Here is a 13662-nt window from a genome sequence, read left to right on the forward strand (position 1 = left end):
ATATGGTCACTCGCCGTGTGGAAGTTACTATGTAGGCTTCGATATAAAAAAAAAAGCGTCTGCGTGTTGCTATTGCGCGCACAACACACCACGCCGCCGATTGAGGCCACGCGCAGTGCGTTATAACGACGCGTGCATCTTTGCTTTCATTATTAACACGCATTGATACATTGAACGCGTGTCTGCGTTTATACACACGCGCGCGCGCAGTTGTAAATGCTCACTGGAATTCCCCTGTCACAGACAACGCTCGCGATGCTATCGTGAGCAGCGTGCAGAGCGCGCGCTTTAATAACATTGCAATACACAACCTCCGCATCTGACGCGTGCTGCCGAGCCGGCAGTGATTAATGGGCTAACCACCCCCAACCACCACTCTCCCGTCGTTCCTTACACAAAACGCAATCCACATTGGGGCTGTAATATACACGGCACTATCTTCGTCGTCAGCCATGGTCGATCCACTGCTGGATGAAGGTTTCACCACGCTGCCTCCATCCCAATGCTGCGCTTTGCCGATTTGGGGCGACGAAATACAGTTTGTGATCAATACGCCTTACCTGCGATGACCTCCCTCATTCAGAAACACGGATACAGATTAAGAGGGTGGAACAAAAGCTCACAAGAATACAATGAAGCATGGACAAACGCATACAGTACTTGGAATTACAATGAGACACAAATAACACGTTTATATGACGCTTACTTAGCACTATTCTTGTTTAAGAGGGTCCTGCTAAGTTTGTTTGCAGTAGGGGGACGATTCTTGTTACGTACATTCCATTTCAGTGAATCGCAAGTACATTTTTTCTTTGAAATTTGGTAAATTTGGCACCATGACGCCGGCATACAATGGCCCACTCATACGAACGACGTCGCGGGATCTTTTAACGCCCACCGTGAAGCGGTCGGCGAGATTGTGTACAGTTAATACGCACCGCAGTGATAACCGGGGGGGCCGCTGGATTCGAACCCCTGAAAACCTCTGCGACGAGCGCGCCACGACTCGGGCCAACGTCACAGCCCCAACAAAGAGACGCGGCACGCCACGATCGTAGAACAAACGCAGTGAGGAATTCGGGATTTTAGTGTGGAGGGCCGCTTGCTTCTATGCCACAGGGTATCACATCTCAATCCGTCCAGTTCACAGCTGGTAGTTGTCTGTTTTATGCCAGGGAACCCCCCCCCCCCCTCCAGCTGCCCCCATCCGACACAAGGTGACTCAGCATCGGTGTGCAAGTGGTGAAGTGGTTTGTCAACAGGTTGCAATGGGTTATTACAATAAATTAGTGCATTTTTTTTTAAACGTGGCACTGACGATTCTCTTTTAAATAACGTCACTGAGTCTTTCACGATAATTGTCATGTGTGACGGCGCGTATTTATGGTCGATACATCCGCAGTGTTAAACGGTGCGGCCGGGGAGCTTGGCCTGCAAACCTCCGCAACCAACGCATACTTTTTTGACCGTTAAGAAAAGTAACCTTCTTGGGCAGGCCACTGTTCTTGGCTATAATATGTACAAGGGACGATTGCAAGAATAACTCCTGAGTGGCAGCCAAAAGAGGGAACGCACCCAAGAGGACAACAGCATCGGTGTGCAACATAAAACTAAACTATTTTATTTGATTTTACTAGGTAAGGCCCACACTGAGCTATATAGCTCTTTTTTTAGAAGCGACCTGGGCCATACATTATAGCCGAACTAAGTGGCTTATCACGTGGATATTTCGAGCAGCCAAGTACTGTAAAGACGTGATGTTGATTCGTAATGTGGAGGGAAAAACCGGAGGATACGGAGAAAAATCCACTCGACCACGGGGAGAACATGCAAACTCCAAATATACAGGCGTGAGGGTTGCGCCGAACCCAATTTTGATCAGTTCGATCCCGTCAGGGTCGAGATCGAGCCCAGCATACGAATGCGTCTGAGAGTGAAGAATCTCATTAGCTCTTCTCATTCTGGAAGTAGGGATGAGTCAGGGCCCGTTTTGCTGATATTCTTCTTGCAGGGTCATAGGTCAGCATTTTCTGGAGAATAAAGAGACACACATTTGGCAACAGTTATACCCATGTTTGCTTTTTATACGCAGCCAATGCATTGTTACATATGTAAAGCAAAGCTCACGCACGCATCCGCATGCAAATGCAGCATGTGTTCTAATGAAATAACAATGCAATTCACACTTTGATGCTCGCGACGAATGTTGCAGACTGGGCAGCAGTTATCTACTGTAATTATACAAAATATAAACTGCACACATAACACTGTGGCCTTAAATGGAAAAATACATAACAGGCGACGTTTTGGGCAAAGGTCCTTCTTCATAGCACGTAAATGAAGGGCCATTGCGTGACATGTTGATTACAGCCATACCCAGATTAACGCCATCTCGCTATAACGTACTCAACTTATCGATAACCAACCCTGTTTTACGTTCCGTGGTACCTCGCCATAACGCACTCGAGATTTACAAACTTTACCACTCAGACTCGAATGTTTACGCTGCCGCCGCAACATTCGTGCGCCGAATAGCAACCAAGCATAATCCTCCCGGACTACAGTCGTCACTCTTGCATGCATACTCTCTTAATATTTATTCCCTCGCATACCGTTTTTATGGCGACTATTTTTTATGCAAGTGTAAACTATTTTTTTCATATCATACACAACCAATAATACGCATAACATAATAGACAAGGTAATATATACTGGTTGTAACATTCTTGTAACAACATGGTTGTAATAGTATTGATAAGCAAAGGGTTACTAAGCATCCTCTGTTTAGGTTCTGTACCACGTTACAGAACCCCTATCACATCTCTAGTAGTAGTAGCTACTACTAAGTTCTGTACCACGTTACGATCTACCATTTGATCTCTTTGCTTAGATTTAAATACTTTACATTTACGTTCTGGTTTTCAAGAACGCATCCTGGGTGGAAACTGTACTTATTTTTTCCCTTTAAGACCACAATGGTGTTAAATAATGTGTCAATGTTTTTGTTATTTGTGCTTGTGCACTACTGCCAACGCAGCAGCAGCGGCATGACCAAATAATTTGCAGAAATAATAATAATGACAGTTTAACACGTCGGCTTTCACGACCAATATCCATATTAGAGGTTTTTTGGGTTAGATCACTACTGTAGTTGTAATTACTGGTGAAACGTCGTACGCGAATTGTAAACGTTGTGGGTTTACTCTCCAACACACCGCTGTGCTGTACTAGTAACGAATTGGCATGTTCTGTTTAAGTGACAAACCTTACCGTAATTGGCTGTGTCGGGTGGTGGCAGGTTTAACAACGCATTTATATTTACATGATCCGACCCAAAAAAAACTCTATTATGGATAATAACAATATTGACTTCAAACTTTCGTGACTGCAGAAATTCATATTATTTGGTTCTTTCGGTAAAATCACGTAGATATGAAAATAAAAATAAAGTGAATAAAGAGAAGAATAAAATAGTGTTTTATTATTTTTATCTTTTTTTTATTATTCACTTTATCTTTATTATTATAATCTTTCTATCTACGTGACTTTACCGAAAGAACTAAAGAATATAATACTAATGTAATTTATTCACCCAGGTAAGTCTCACCTTAAGGTGACTCAATTGCCATCCTTATTGCCATGCAGGTAAAAACTATGAACATGCTTTCCACCATGTATGCTTCATGCCAGATATACAATCCAGACAAGCCTCAATGAGTCTCACACTTTTTCAGGAGGGCCCTATGATAAGGTTATTTGGCCAATTCCACCAATAATCGTTTTTTCCAGTGGGTGCAAACCCACAAAGTAGCCGGAGAAAACTCACGAGCACGTGGAGGGTAATGCTCAAACGTCTGCACAGATAGACTCAAGAATCCGTGGCTACACCACCCTCTCCTACGCCACCCCGAGGCTGCGTGAACGGCCGTTACCTCAAGCAGGTCGATGCCGTCCTGGTTGAGGCCGGGGACGTGGGTGGCCAGGCCGCTGGGCGCCCACTTGGGGAAGCTGGGCTTGTAGTCGGGCAGGGTCACCACGTCCGGCCAAACCTCGGTGGTGGGTGTGCCGAGTATCCTACGCACACACGCACGCCAGAGCGTGGCCATTAGCACGCACATCACGGCATACATTGCCACAGCATGCGTCCGAGGGCCTCTCCATGCCGTGAAAATCGTGGGAGTTTTTTTTTAAACCATACAATGCAGGGGGATCGTACAAGTGGGAGCAGAGTGTGGTACAGTAACCGTCCAGGTGGCTCGGCGGTAGAACGCAATTAGAAGGTCATGAGTTCAAATCCTGGTTGGGAATTAATTTAGCCCATCATCCTTTGATGGTCAATAACATGAGTACCATTTCGCGTAGAAGTCAACCGTGGTTGTCCAATGGATAAAGTCGCCACCACCATAAGAATGCGGAATTTCTGACACTGGCTCAAGGCTGTTAAGGAGATTTGAGCAGCGCCTCAATGTTCATAGGAGCAGAACAATCACTTTGGGCTCAGTACAACAATGGATTATCCTGCCTTGTCCATCTCCTGCCCACCACAAAGCCCCGCAGCCTCGTACAAAATACATTCCATGCAGTAGTGGCGCATTGTGGGGGTTATACGACAACAGCGGCAATGGAGGGAACCAAGTGCCTGAATATGCGAAAGAGCTGGTCGATCTCGGAGTCTCCGTGGAAGAGCGGCCGCTTGTTGACCATCTCGGCCAGGATGGTGCCCACACTCCACATGTCCACGGGGGTGCTATACCGCGGTGTGCCGAGTAGCACTTCGGGGGCGCGGTACCACAACGTCACCACCTGCGCGTGCCACGCGGACAACAGGCACAAGCGATGTTACCCGTTAAACACGTTGGCAGGGTTTTTGCAACCAATATTATGGTGCATCAGAAGATGTATTTATACTGGAGGAATCCGATGAGCTATAAAGCTCTTTTTCCAGATGTCCAGGAGTAGACTCTTGGGTTAGGCCATGTAATGATCTCACCAAATCTGTATCCTTAAGAACCCTTGACCACACGACAGAGCCAAACAAAAAAAATTGGCACATGGTGTACAAGCGGTTAACTCACTGCACCTCCGAATAGCACGTTTTGATAGTACGGTTCCAAAGAAGTTCAACTTACATATTTACAAGGTTTGTAAGCGATCATGTGGATGGCTTTAGGAGTAGCATTATGGTGAATATCTGAAACTCGCATGACAGTGAATGATCGAAATGGACATTGGCATTACTGTGGTCCATAGCTTGGTCCATAGACTCGTATGGAGATGCACAGACTCACGGCGGAAATTCACAGACTCACGCAGAGACCCATGCACTTACATAGAGCCCCGTTGACTCACACAGACCCGCAAAACACGCATGCAGTGGCGTCATGACTTCGTGGTCCACAGCTTGAAACTGCTGACGGCGGTCGCACACAACTGCCCGCGCCCGTATGTGCACCCGTACCTCGTGCGTGTATACGCGCACGGGCACACCAAACGCCCGCGCCAGGCCGAAGTCGGCGAGCTTGATGTGGCCGTGCCTATCGATGAGCAGGTTTTGCGGTTTGAGGTCGCGGTGCAGCACCCTGCGCGAGTGGCAGAACACCACGGCCTGCAGGATCTGGTGCAGGTAACTCTGCCCTCACAAAAAAACACGGAGAGGGCCACAGAGGTGCGAGCGTACGCACAATGTCATGATCGCCATCAGCCACCATCAATCCGCCGACTACCAAAGTCGCCGCCATCTCTCGCGATTCTGCGATGCAGCGATCCAACCTGGCACCAAAGTAAAAACTAAAACAATTTTTTTATTTTACCAAATAAAGCCCACCGAGGTATTTAGTTCTTTTTCAGAAGTGACCTGGTCACAAATGACAGCTCAACGAAGTGGCTTATCACGTGGAAATTTATAACAGCCAAATACTCAAGGAATCTTTCTAAATGGTGAAGGAAAAATGCACACGACCACGGGAAGAACATGCAAACTCCAAATATACAGGCGTTAGGGTCAGGATTGAAACCCACGACCTCCTGTATACCAGGCAAGGTAGTTAACATCTCGTCACCATGGCGCCCACTAAGCATTTGGCAGCAGCAGTGAGAGGATAATGCACCTGGATGATCAAATTTGTAAATGACAAGAAAAACCCCATCCCAACAGAAGGATAGTGCAGGCCGGAGATCCATACGTTTCAAACAACAACAAAATGTGAAAAAAAAACACTCGGCCTTTGTGTATTACACAAACAAAGCATCAGTATTTCTTGATGACGTGCATTGTGGTCTCCTTTTCTTAGATCAACTGCCAAAATACATTTGAGTAATGCATGACCAATTGACGGGCACCTGGATGAGTGGAGGTTCCATGCTGTGGCCCGCAGGTATCGCATCCAGGTATCGCTTCAGATCCATGGGCAGGTACTCGAAGATCAAGTAGAGTCGAGCGCTCTGCAGGAGTACATCCTGTAGCCTGGACGTGATGGAAAGAAGTGGTTTCCTGTCAATGTGTTGTCAATTGTAGATGTTGTAGGTTCTCTCCAAAACACCGGTGTGCCAAACCAGTAATGAATTGGCACATTTTTTAGTTCACGTGACAAACATTACTAATTGGCTGTGTCGGATTGTGGCGAGTTTAACAACACATTTATATTTACACGATCCAACCCCCCCAAAAAACCCTCTATTCGAGCGATTTCCTGCGCATACCAACATCGAGGCCTTTTCTCATCTCCTCCTGTTCACAGCCCTGAGCCAGAGGTGAAAGTGCAACGTTCCTATGGCGGGGGCAAATCGATCCAGAGGACAACCACTGTTGACTTCTCTGCAAAGTGGATGACGACGATAGGCCGAGTCAACCACTCAACCAGGATGTGAACTCGTGACCTTCCGCTTGCGAGCCGCTCGCCTGCCGCTGAGTGCACCCGGCCAAATTAAACGAAATCACATAACGCTATACTCGCACGTATCCTCTTAAAATCGTCTCAGCGGGCACAATACAGAGATATTTAATCACGGAAGGATCGTTACATTTAATAGAGGCCCGACAGGGCTCATGTCTCGTGGGAGGTGGGGAAATAAGACTTGAGGCGGGATCTAGGCAACCCTCCCTCCTTCACCAACCCACACTGAACAGTGTGGTGAAGTATGGTCAAGCAGCCCCTATGACCGACATAGCACGGGGAGGCCTCTGTCCAGCAGTGGATTGTACAGGATACAATATGTCCATCATTGCACAAATCGCACAGTTACACGATTATTCTAAAATATATTGCATCCATCATGATTGTAGTTCGTCACACGCCTAGTGTACAGCCAGGTACGCATGAACAGGGCAACAATGCGCGGCCTTCACCCTAACGTTCATGTGGGTGGGAACATGGGCATTAACGAATACAACATTTCAATTGTGTTTCGCTAGAGGGCACACATGTACACGGTACACTCCCTAATCCCCCATTTGTTTGGGCAAGTAGCCACTTGCCCGTCCAATACACGTCCACAATGCTTGGATGGGCCCCACGCACACAACATCCATTCTTCTGTGCTCACAAATGGCTGTTACATGTACAGGATGGTCCAGATGTCTTGTGATCCGCAATTCATTGACCCACCACATTTTTGTTCATCTGCATATTCATTTATGTTTTAAATGAACCTTACGTTTTTGTTGACAGGGTGTTCCGGAAGACATCGGGGCCACCCTGTGCAGTACTAGGCGAGTTTCCCCCTCCCCCCGGGTTGAAAGGGTAAAGCAAGGTCACATATCTGCGACGCAGTCTCCCACGTGACGCATTGTTCGTTATCCTGGGAATCCACGGTAAGACAAATCCAACATATGGACAACATTTTCCCGATCGTATGCTTATGTTGATGCAGAGCAAAAACTACAATTTCACATTCAGGTGGCCAGGAGCAAGAGCGGGGTGTATCATCGCTGCGACGTCTCCTTCATATTTGTGGATCGGGTATTGCGTTGCATGGTCTGTTCTGGATGACCACAGTCGCATACTTGGAGAGCTTTTAATTTTCCACGTGTGCATCAGGTATCCACAGCAGGACATCATCCACACGAGCGGTGGATGAACAATGTCCTGTTAACACGGCGGCGGTGTTGTGCCTACAATCCGTGCCGTTATCGCCGAGTCGCCAGCCGTGGGACCGCCCGAACGCACCGCACGATGTTGGGGTGCCTGAGTTCGCGCAGAAGCGCGATCTCCCGGATCGCCGTGGCGGGCACGCCCTCCTCCTCGTGCTCCAGGCGGATCTTCTTGAGCGCCACGAGATCACCCGTGCCCTTGTTCCGTCCCTTGTACACCACTCCGTACGAGCCTGCGTGCGAGCGTGAATGCGGGACAGCCGCCACGCGTTGCTTTAGCATCCAACTTTCGATTTCCTTTAAACCAGGGGAGAACGCAAAGAATACTGTAACAAAGATGAATCGTTTGCAAAAGTGACGTTGGGCATTGGTCTGCCAGTAGAGAGGTGGGGGGCGATGACTGCCGTGGTTAATGCCAAATGAGCCATTTGATGATGCTTTCGAATTTTCGAAGATTGTCAGGGGATCTTATAACGTCCACTATGAACTCTAAAGCAGATGCGTGTTGTTACACGCACCCTAGCGATAACCAAGGCGGGCGCGAGATTCGAACCGTGGACCTCTGCACCAAGTGGCGAGCACGCTACCCGCTTAGGCCGTGCCACCACCCCAAAAGAGTCGAACATTTGCAGCCCTGAAATTGCTCTCTGGCCCCACCGCAGGCGTGAACGAGGGCCCCCACTAGAGGGGAGCTCACGCCCTCTAGAGTCGAGAGCTCGTGGTTTCATTTCAGCCGGGGTCTCTCTGGGTCGGCGATCCGGGGAATATTTCCTCATCCAGTATTACCACCTCCCGCTGCGGCTACTGGCGACGTGCCTCAGCTCCACCAGCGAGCCGGACACTTTTCAGCGGGGAAATTAAGTCCTGGTTTTAACCAAGCAACTACTAAAGGATGGATGCTATAGGGTAAGCGAGGTGAAGTGCGGATGTAATCGGGATAGGCGGGGATACGTGTGCAGGGTGTGGAGGTGGGTCGGTTTGCGAGACAGGCAGAGAGAGGAGTACCCAGTAGTAAACATGACACATTGGACCAACGTGGGTTCAACGGTTGCAACTACGTACAAGGCAACATTGGACCAACGTTGCATGTATACTGGGTGTGGGTGGGTCACCCAGTACAGAAGTCGGCGAGTAGACCTCAAACCAGGCGGTGGCGCAGTGGTTAGCGTGCTGCCCTTGGAAGCCAGCCACCTGAGTTCAATTCCCGCTCACGGTCAACACCCGTGACGATTATCTGAACCGGTCCTGGGTTCAGATAAAGGTGGTCGGGCGTGATGCTAGCCACCCACCCTTTCGTGTTGCCGTGCTGGCCTTCATTTGGTGCTCGCTAACAGCACTTGCCCCAAAAGTATGTTAAGGCTATACGGGAGATATTTGTCTTTTGTCATTATAAGGGCAGACGTCGGAGGTTGGGCGTTTATTTTAGAATCATTACGGAAATTACCAGAACGAGAGCCATGGTGAGATGTGGTGACCAATTTCGGCATTGACCGTGACGTCCGCTTTTCATTGTAGAATATGTGAACGCCTTAAGCAAACAGAACGTTAGCATAGCTGCCACCTGAGTTCAATTCCCGGCCACGGGCACCATCAGTGGCGAGTGATGACGTATCTGGACCGCCTCTGGGCTCTAGAGCCACCCCTCGCCTCACCAGGGCGCTCCGGATTGTCAAAACAGCGGATTGACAAAGAGTTGTAAACCCATATCTTTATTTATGTAAATGCTTACTATAATATTTTTTTCCATATTTTAACAATGTGTATATATAAAACAAGGGTATGCATTACAGTAATACCCTGGTTTGTGTCAGGGATGCGTTCCTGAAAAGGTGCGACGACGAATATCGAAAACGACGTAAAATCACGGCGATTCACAGGGGGTAGGAGGCGGTGGAGGCGAAGGCTGCGAATCGACGGACGCCGCCGTCAGCGACTTGAGTGTTGCACTTTTCGCCCCGTGCGTAGCCAATCGTGCTCATCGGAGGTAGGTTGAGGCGACGCAGATGAGGTCGTAGTGTCAACAAAGCGGCGACGGATATTTGCAAAACGACGTAAAAAGGGGGGGGGGAGGCGAAAATCGGGACATTGCCGTGTCAGCTGTTTTGGCCCGGGGTCGCTACTGAAAAAAAGAGAGCTTTGCTGATCGATGGGCCTCGTCCGAGTCCAGTGGAGAATACCGTGCGAGAGTCAATGTGCACGCGTGGACCAAGCCCCGTCGCTCGGCTGCTTGCACGCGCAGCAAAAAGACAAAGATCCCCCGTATAGCCTTAACAGAGCGTTGGAACAAGTGCTGTTTAGCGAGTAGCACCTATGGTCACTTCGCACACCCATCGAGGTGACCTGCGCGCAGACACACACACACACCACGTCTCTCACCTTCGCCGATTTTCTCAATCTTAATGTACTCGTCCATGGCTTGTCGCATTCCTATTAGAACTGCACACGCGTCCAGACAAAATACACCACACAATTGCATGTTAAGATATTGCCACGAAAGCTAACAGGTTAATTAAACAACAATACATATTTGGTTTTAAATACTTTGAGAGAAAAGAAAGATGTTGACGTTTTGTCCGACTGGCCTTCTGCAGGTTTACAGAGTCAATAGTCTTCATAGGGTGGTGGACAACCGTCCACATGTGGCCATGTCGCAGTGGCCGTGTCATGTGCATATACAATTTGGAGTAACCGCATTATTTCCAGAAGGCCAGCTGTCCGAAACGTCGAGATGTCCCCTTTCCGCTCAGTGACGATGTACAATGCAACTGTTGTTATATTTAAATGAGCGGATATCGTATCTATGCGTCAATTGAAAGAGCAATGAGTTACTGTAGAGATCTGCGAGTTTGTTAACGTAATGCGTGTCACACCAAGGACACGTGTGTCGTCTGGGTTCATTGTGAGAGGGTTCATGTTCACACGCCCGCACGCCAGCGTAGTCTCTCTGTCCGCGTGGTTCAATCAAAAATCACGCACACACGAGTCGAAGTCATTCATTCCTCGCTCAAATGAATGAACTTCAAGGCGGTGCTCATCCCGTTACCTGCCCCGAGCCATTGGAGCAAATTCCACGTTCCTACGGCGGGGGCAAGTATACCCATAGTACAAGCTCCTGTTGACTTCCCCACAAAGTAATACTCATTGTGTTGACCCCGAGTGAACTCCCAACCAGGATTTGAACTCTTAATCTTCCGATTGCTTTGAGCCACCGCCCCACCTGGTCGATCATTAGATGATTTGAAATCAGAGAGAAGGAGCCCAAGCGAGAGAGCGAGCACATCGCCAATACACCGTCTCCAGCCCTTTTGATTGACGATCAGCCGGTACCGCCTCGGTCAGAAAAAACATCCCTCTTTGCAAGCACGCGAGAGGTGAAGGGCAACATTCGCGAACACCACATCAACTTACCATTAAGCAATGTCGAGGGGGTTGCATGGCAAGTCCGTAAGCTGTCGTTACATTTTCTAAAGCGGCAACCCTCTGCACGGACTGCGGTAACAGCCGACAGCGTCACGCGACTGCGAATCTAACGCCGTGTCCATGGCTACACTCGGAGCATAACGCAAACATTCTCGATGAACATCGTGAGGTTGTTTTCTCCTACTTCTTTAATCAAAGCCGACCCACCTTACGAGTGCGCTGCTCCGAGCGCGAACCAGCATCCACTTTCTTTAATCGAGCGTACCGTGTGCGCTAGTTTGGTTACGCACTCCTTTTTCATATCTGGATGTCCGTTTTTTGTTCTCCGTTGCTATGACAAGTCATGGAGGTGTGTTTATGGGCTGCGCGGCGGGTATTTAAACCGGGCGTGGGTGTGACACACGCGTGCGTGTGTTTGTTTGCGAGTGGCAGTGGGAGGGGGAGTCGATTGTTTGACCCCCATGGCTTGGGGTCTCTGGTGGGGCACAGGAGCGGGAAGAGGCGCGACTGGGCGCGGGAAAGGAGACCGCCTCTTGTGGCCACTCGCCGGAATAGCAAAGCGCGAAGGATAACGCGGCCATATTTTTTGACGCGAGACGTTAATGTATCGTGATGCCGTGGCCAAAGCCGTGATTATTCGTTGCGTTTATCCATCCAGGAAAGCCGTACCGAGTCTCATGACCCATTTTCGGTAGGGCCCCGTCAAGTTTTCGCAGTAGTGGGACGATGGTTGCTTTGTATATTTCGCCACGATGGCGAGATGTTAACTACCTCGCCTTGTATCCAGGAGGTTGTGGGATCGATCCCGACCCCGACGCCTGCTGTATATTTGGCGTTTGCATGTTCTCTCCGTGGTCGGGTGGATTTTTCTCCAGGTCCTCCGGGTTTTTCCTCTCCACATTTAACGTGCGTTAAGTATTTGGCTGCTATACATTTCCACACAAGCCACTTATTCGAGCTGTCATTCGTGACCAGGTCGCTTCTGAAAAGAGCCGTATAGCTCAGTCGGCCTTACCTGGTAAAAACAAAATTTTAAAAAGTTTGTTTAAAATTGAGAAAATTGCACGGTCATTTTTCAAACTTGGACCGTGACGCCAGCACGCACAGTGGCTTACTCTTGTGAAGGACGTCACGGCGTCTTCAACGTCCACTGTGAAGCAGACGTCGATGCCACCACACCTCCCTGCTTAATCGATTCATCAAGAACACGTGCAGTACCACTACACGAGCAGAACCTGGTTGTCAATCCACTGCAGGATGAGGGCCTCCAGCCCACATCGTGCGGGTTATTTGACCGTGCAACCTTCGCCACGCCGATCAGGTGCGGGTTGGTGAAAGTGGGCCGTGGATTAATTTGCTATAATTGGCATGCTCGCGATTTAAATATAATAGTCCACTTGAGAATCCATTATTTTAGATTCGTGCCAAACAAATATTCAATTTAGACACATGGTCAGAATGAGTGAGTGAACACTATAATATACTAGGTAAATTAACAAACCAGTCGAGGAATAGAACCAGCGAGAATGAGTTTCTATGAAACGGTAGAAACGAGGTGGTTCAAACTGGACTGCATATGCTTGCCACACACGGGAGCAGAGTATGTGCAGGTAAACGAGAGACCAGTACGAACAACAGTACGGGCGCTACAAATACTGTACATGGATAGCCGACAACAAGAAGAGACTTTAAACAATCGTGAATTGAATCGTGACAGTTGATTCAATCTGTATCAGCCTGCACGGTAAGACAACAATGAGTTGCCTATCAGCATCAGCATGTGTACATAGGCATCTCATTGTCGTCTTACCGTGCAGGCTGAAGCGATCACTAAATTTGTACAGCATATAGTTACCGAGAAATAATAATGGCAGTTGTTTACCCAGGAAAGACTCACCGAGTCCCATTAATTGGAATTGTTTGGCCAATATAATTCAACGAGTGGTTTAATGTGGGAGGAATTCGGAAAGCCGGAACAAACCCCACGGATATTGTTTGCATCCATAATTTACCCAGGGATCGCATACTGTGCCGTACACACATCGAGACGCATGTAACAGCATTGCCCCCTCGGCAAGAGCGACCTGAGAATGAGGGAGAGCCAATCAGGTGACATGTGTAGTGAGCCTGAGGACGATGGGAAGCAGGTACGA

At 48.6% G+C, this 13662-nt stretch overlaps 1 protein-coding gene across 3 annotated transcripts; it reads right to left on the reverse strand.

Annotated features, from left to right (window-relative positions):
- Positions 1 to 261: 261 nt before the first annotated feature.
- On the reverse strand, positions 262 to 13275 carry CDK1 (cyclin dependent kinase 1). 3 transcript variants are annotated; one of them, XM_061565421.1, is made up of 9 exons: positions 12625 to 13275; positions 11717 to 12524; positions 10466 to 10525; positions 8166 to 8322; positions 6340 to 6463; positions 5459 to 5629; positions 4640 to 4803; positions 3933 to 4074; positions 262 to 2030 (listed from the first exon to the last, which is right to left on the reverse strand). In XM_061565421.1, exons 3-9 carry the CDS (start codon positions 10512 to 10514, stop codon positions 1947 to 1949), a joined length of 891 nt encoding a protein of 296 aa, XP_061421405.1. In that variant the 5' UTR covers positions 10515 to 10525; positions 11717 to 12524; positions 12625 to 13275; the 3' UTR covers positions 262 to 1946. The 3 variants fall into 3 exon arrangements, with proteins under 3 accessions (XP_061421405.1, XP_061421404.1, XP_061421406.1); XM_061565420.1 differs by having other exon boundaries at positions 11717 to 13275; XM_061565422.1 differs by lacking the exons at positions 11717 to 12524; positions 12625 to 13275 and adding an exon at positions 11498 to 11689.
- Between the last annotated feature and the right edge of the window lie 387 nt (positions 13276 to 13662).

The sequence above is a fragment of the Lethenteron reissneri genome, chromosome 34 (genome assembly GCF_015708825.2).
Source record: "Lethenteron reissneri isolate LAM-NWPU_2019-01 chromosome 34, ASM1570882v1, whole genome shotgun sequence".
NCBI classification, from domain to species: Eukaryota; Metazoa; Chordata; class Hyperoartia; order Petromyzontiformes; family Petromyzontidae; genus Lethenteron; species Lethenteron reissneri.

What these genes read in the sequence shown, in the direction of transcription:
- CDK1 (XM_061565421.1), bottom strand. Translation starts at nt 10,514, where the DNA reads ATGCGACAAGCCATGGACGAGTACATTAAGATTGAGAAAATCGGCGAA. An exon ending in GATTGAGAAAATCGGCGAAG is followed by an intron (nt 8,323 to 10,465) that starts GTGAGAGACGTG and finishes GCTCGCACGCAG; the next exon opens with GCTCGTACGGAGTGGTGTAC. An exon ending in AGGCACCCCAACATCGTGCG is followed by an intron (nt 6,464 to 8,165) that starts GTGCGTTCGGGC and finishes CATCACGTCCAG; the next exon opens with GCTACAGGATGTACTCCTGC.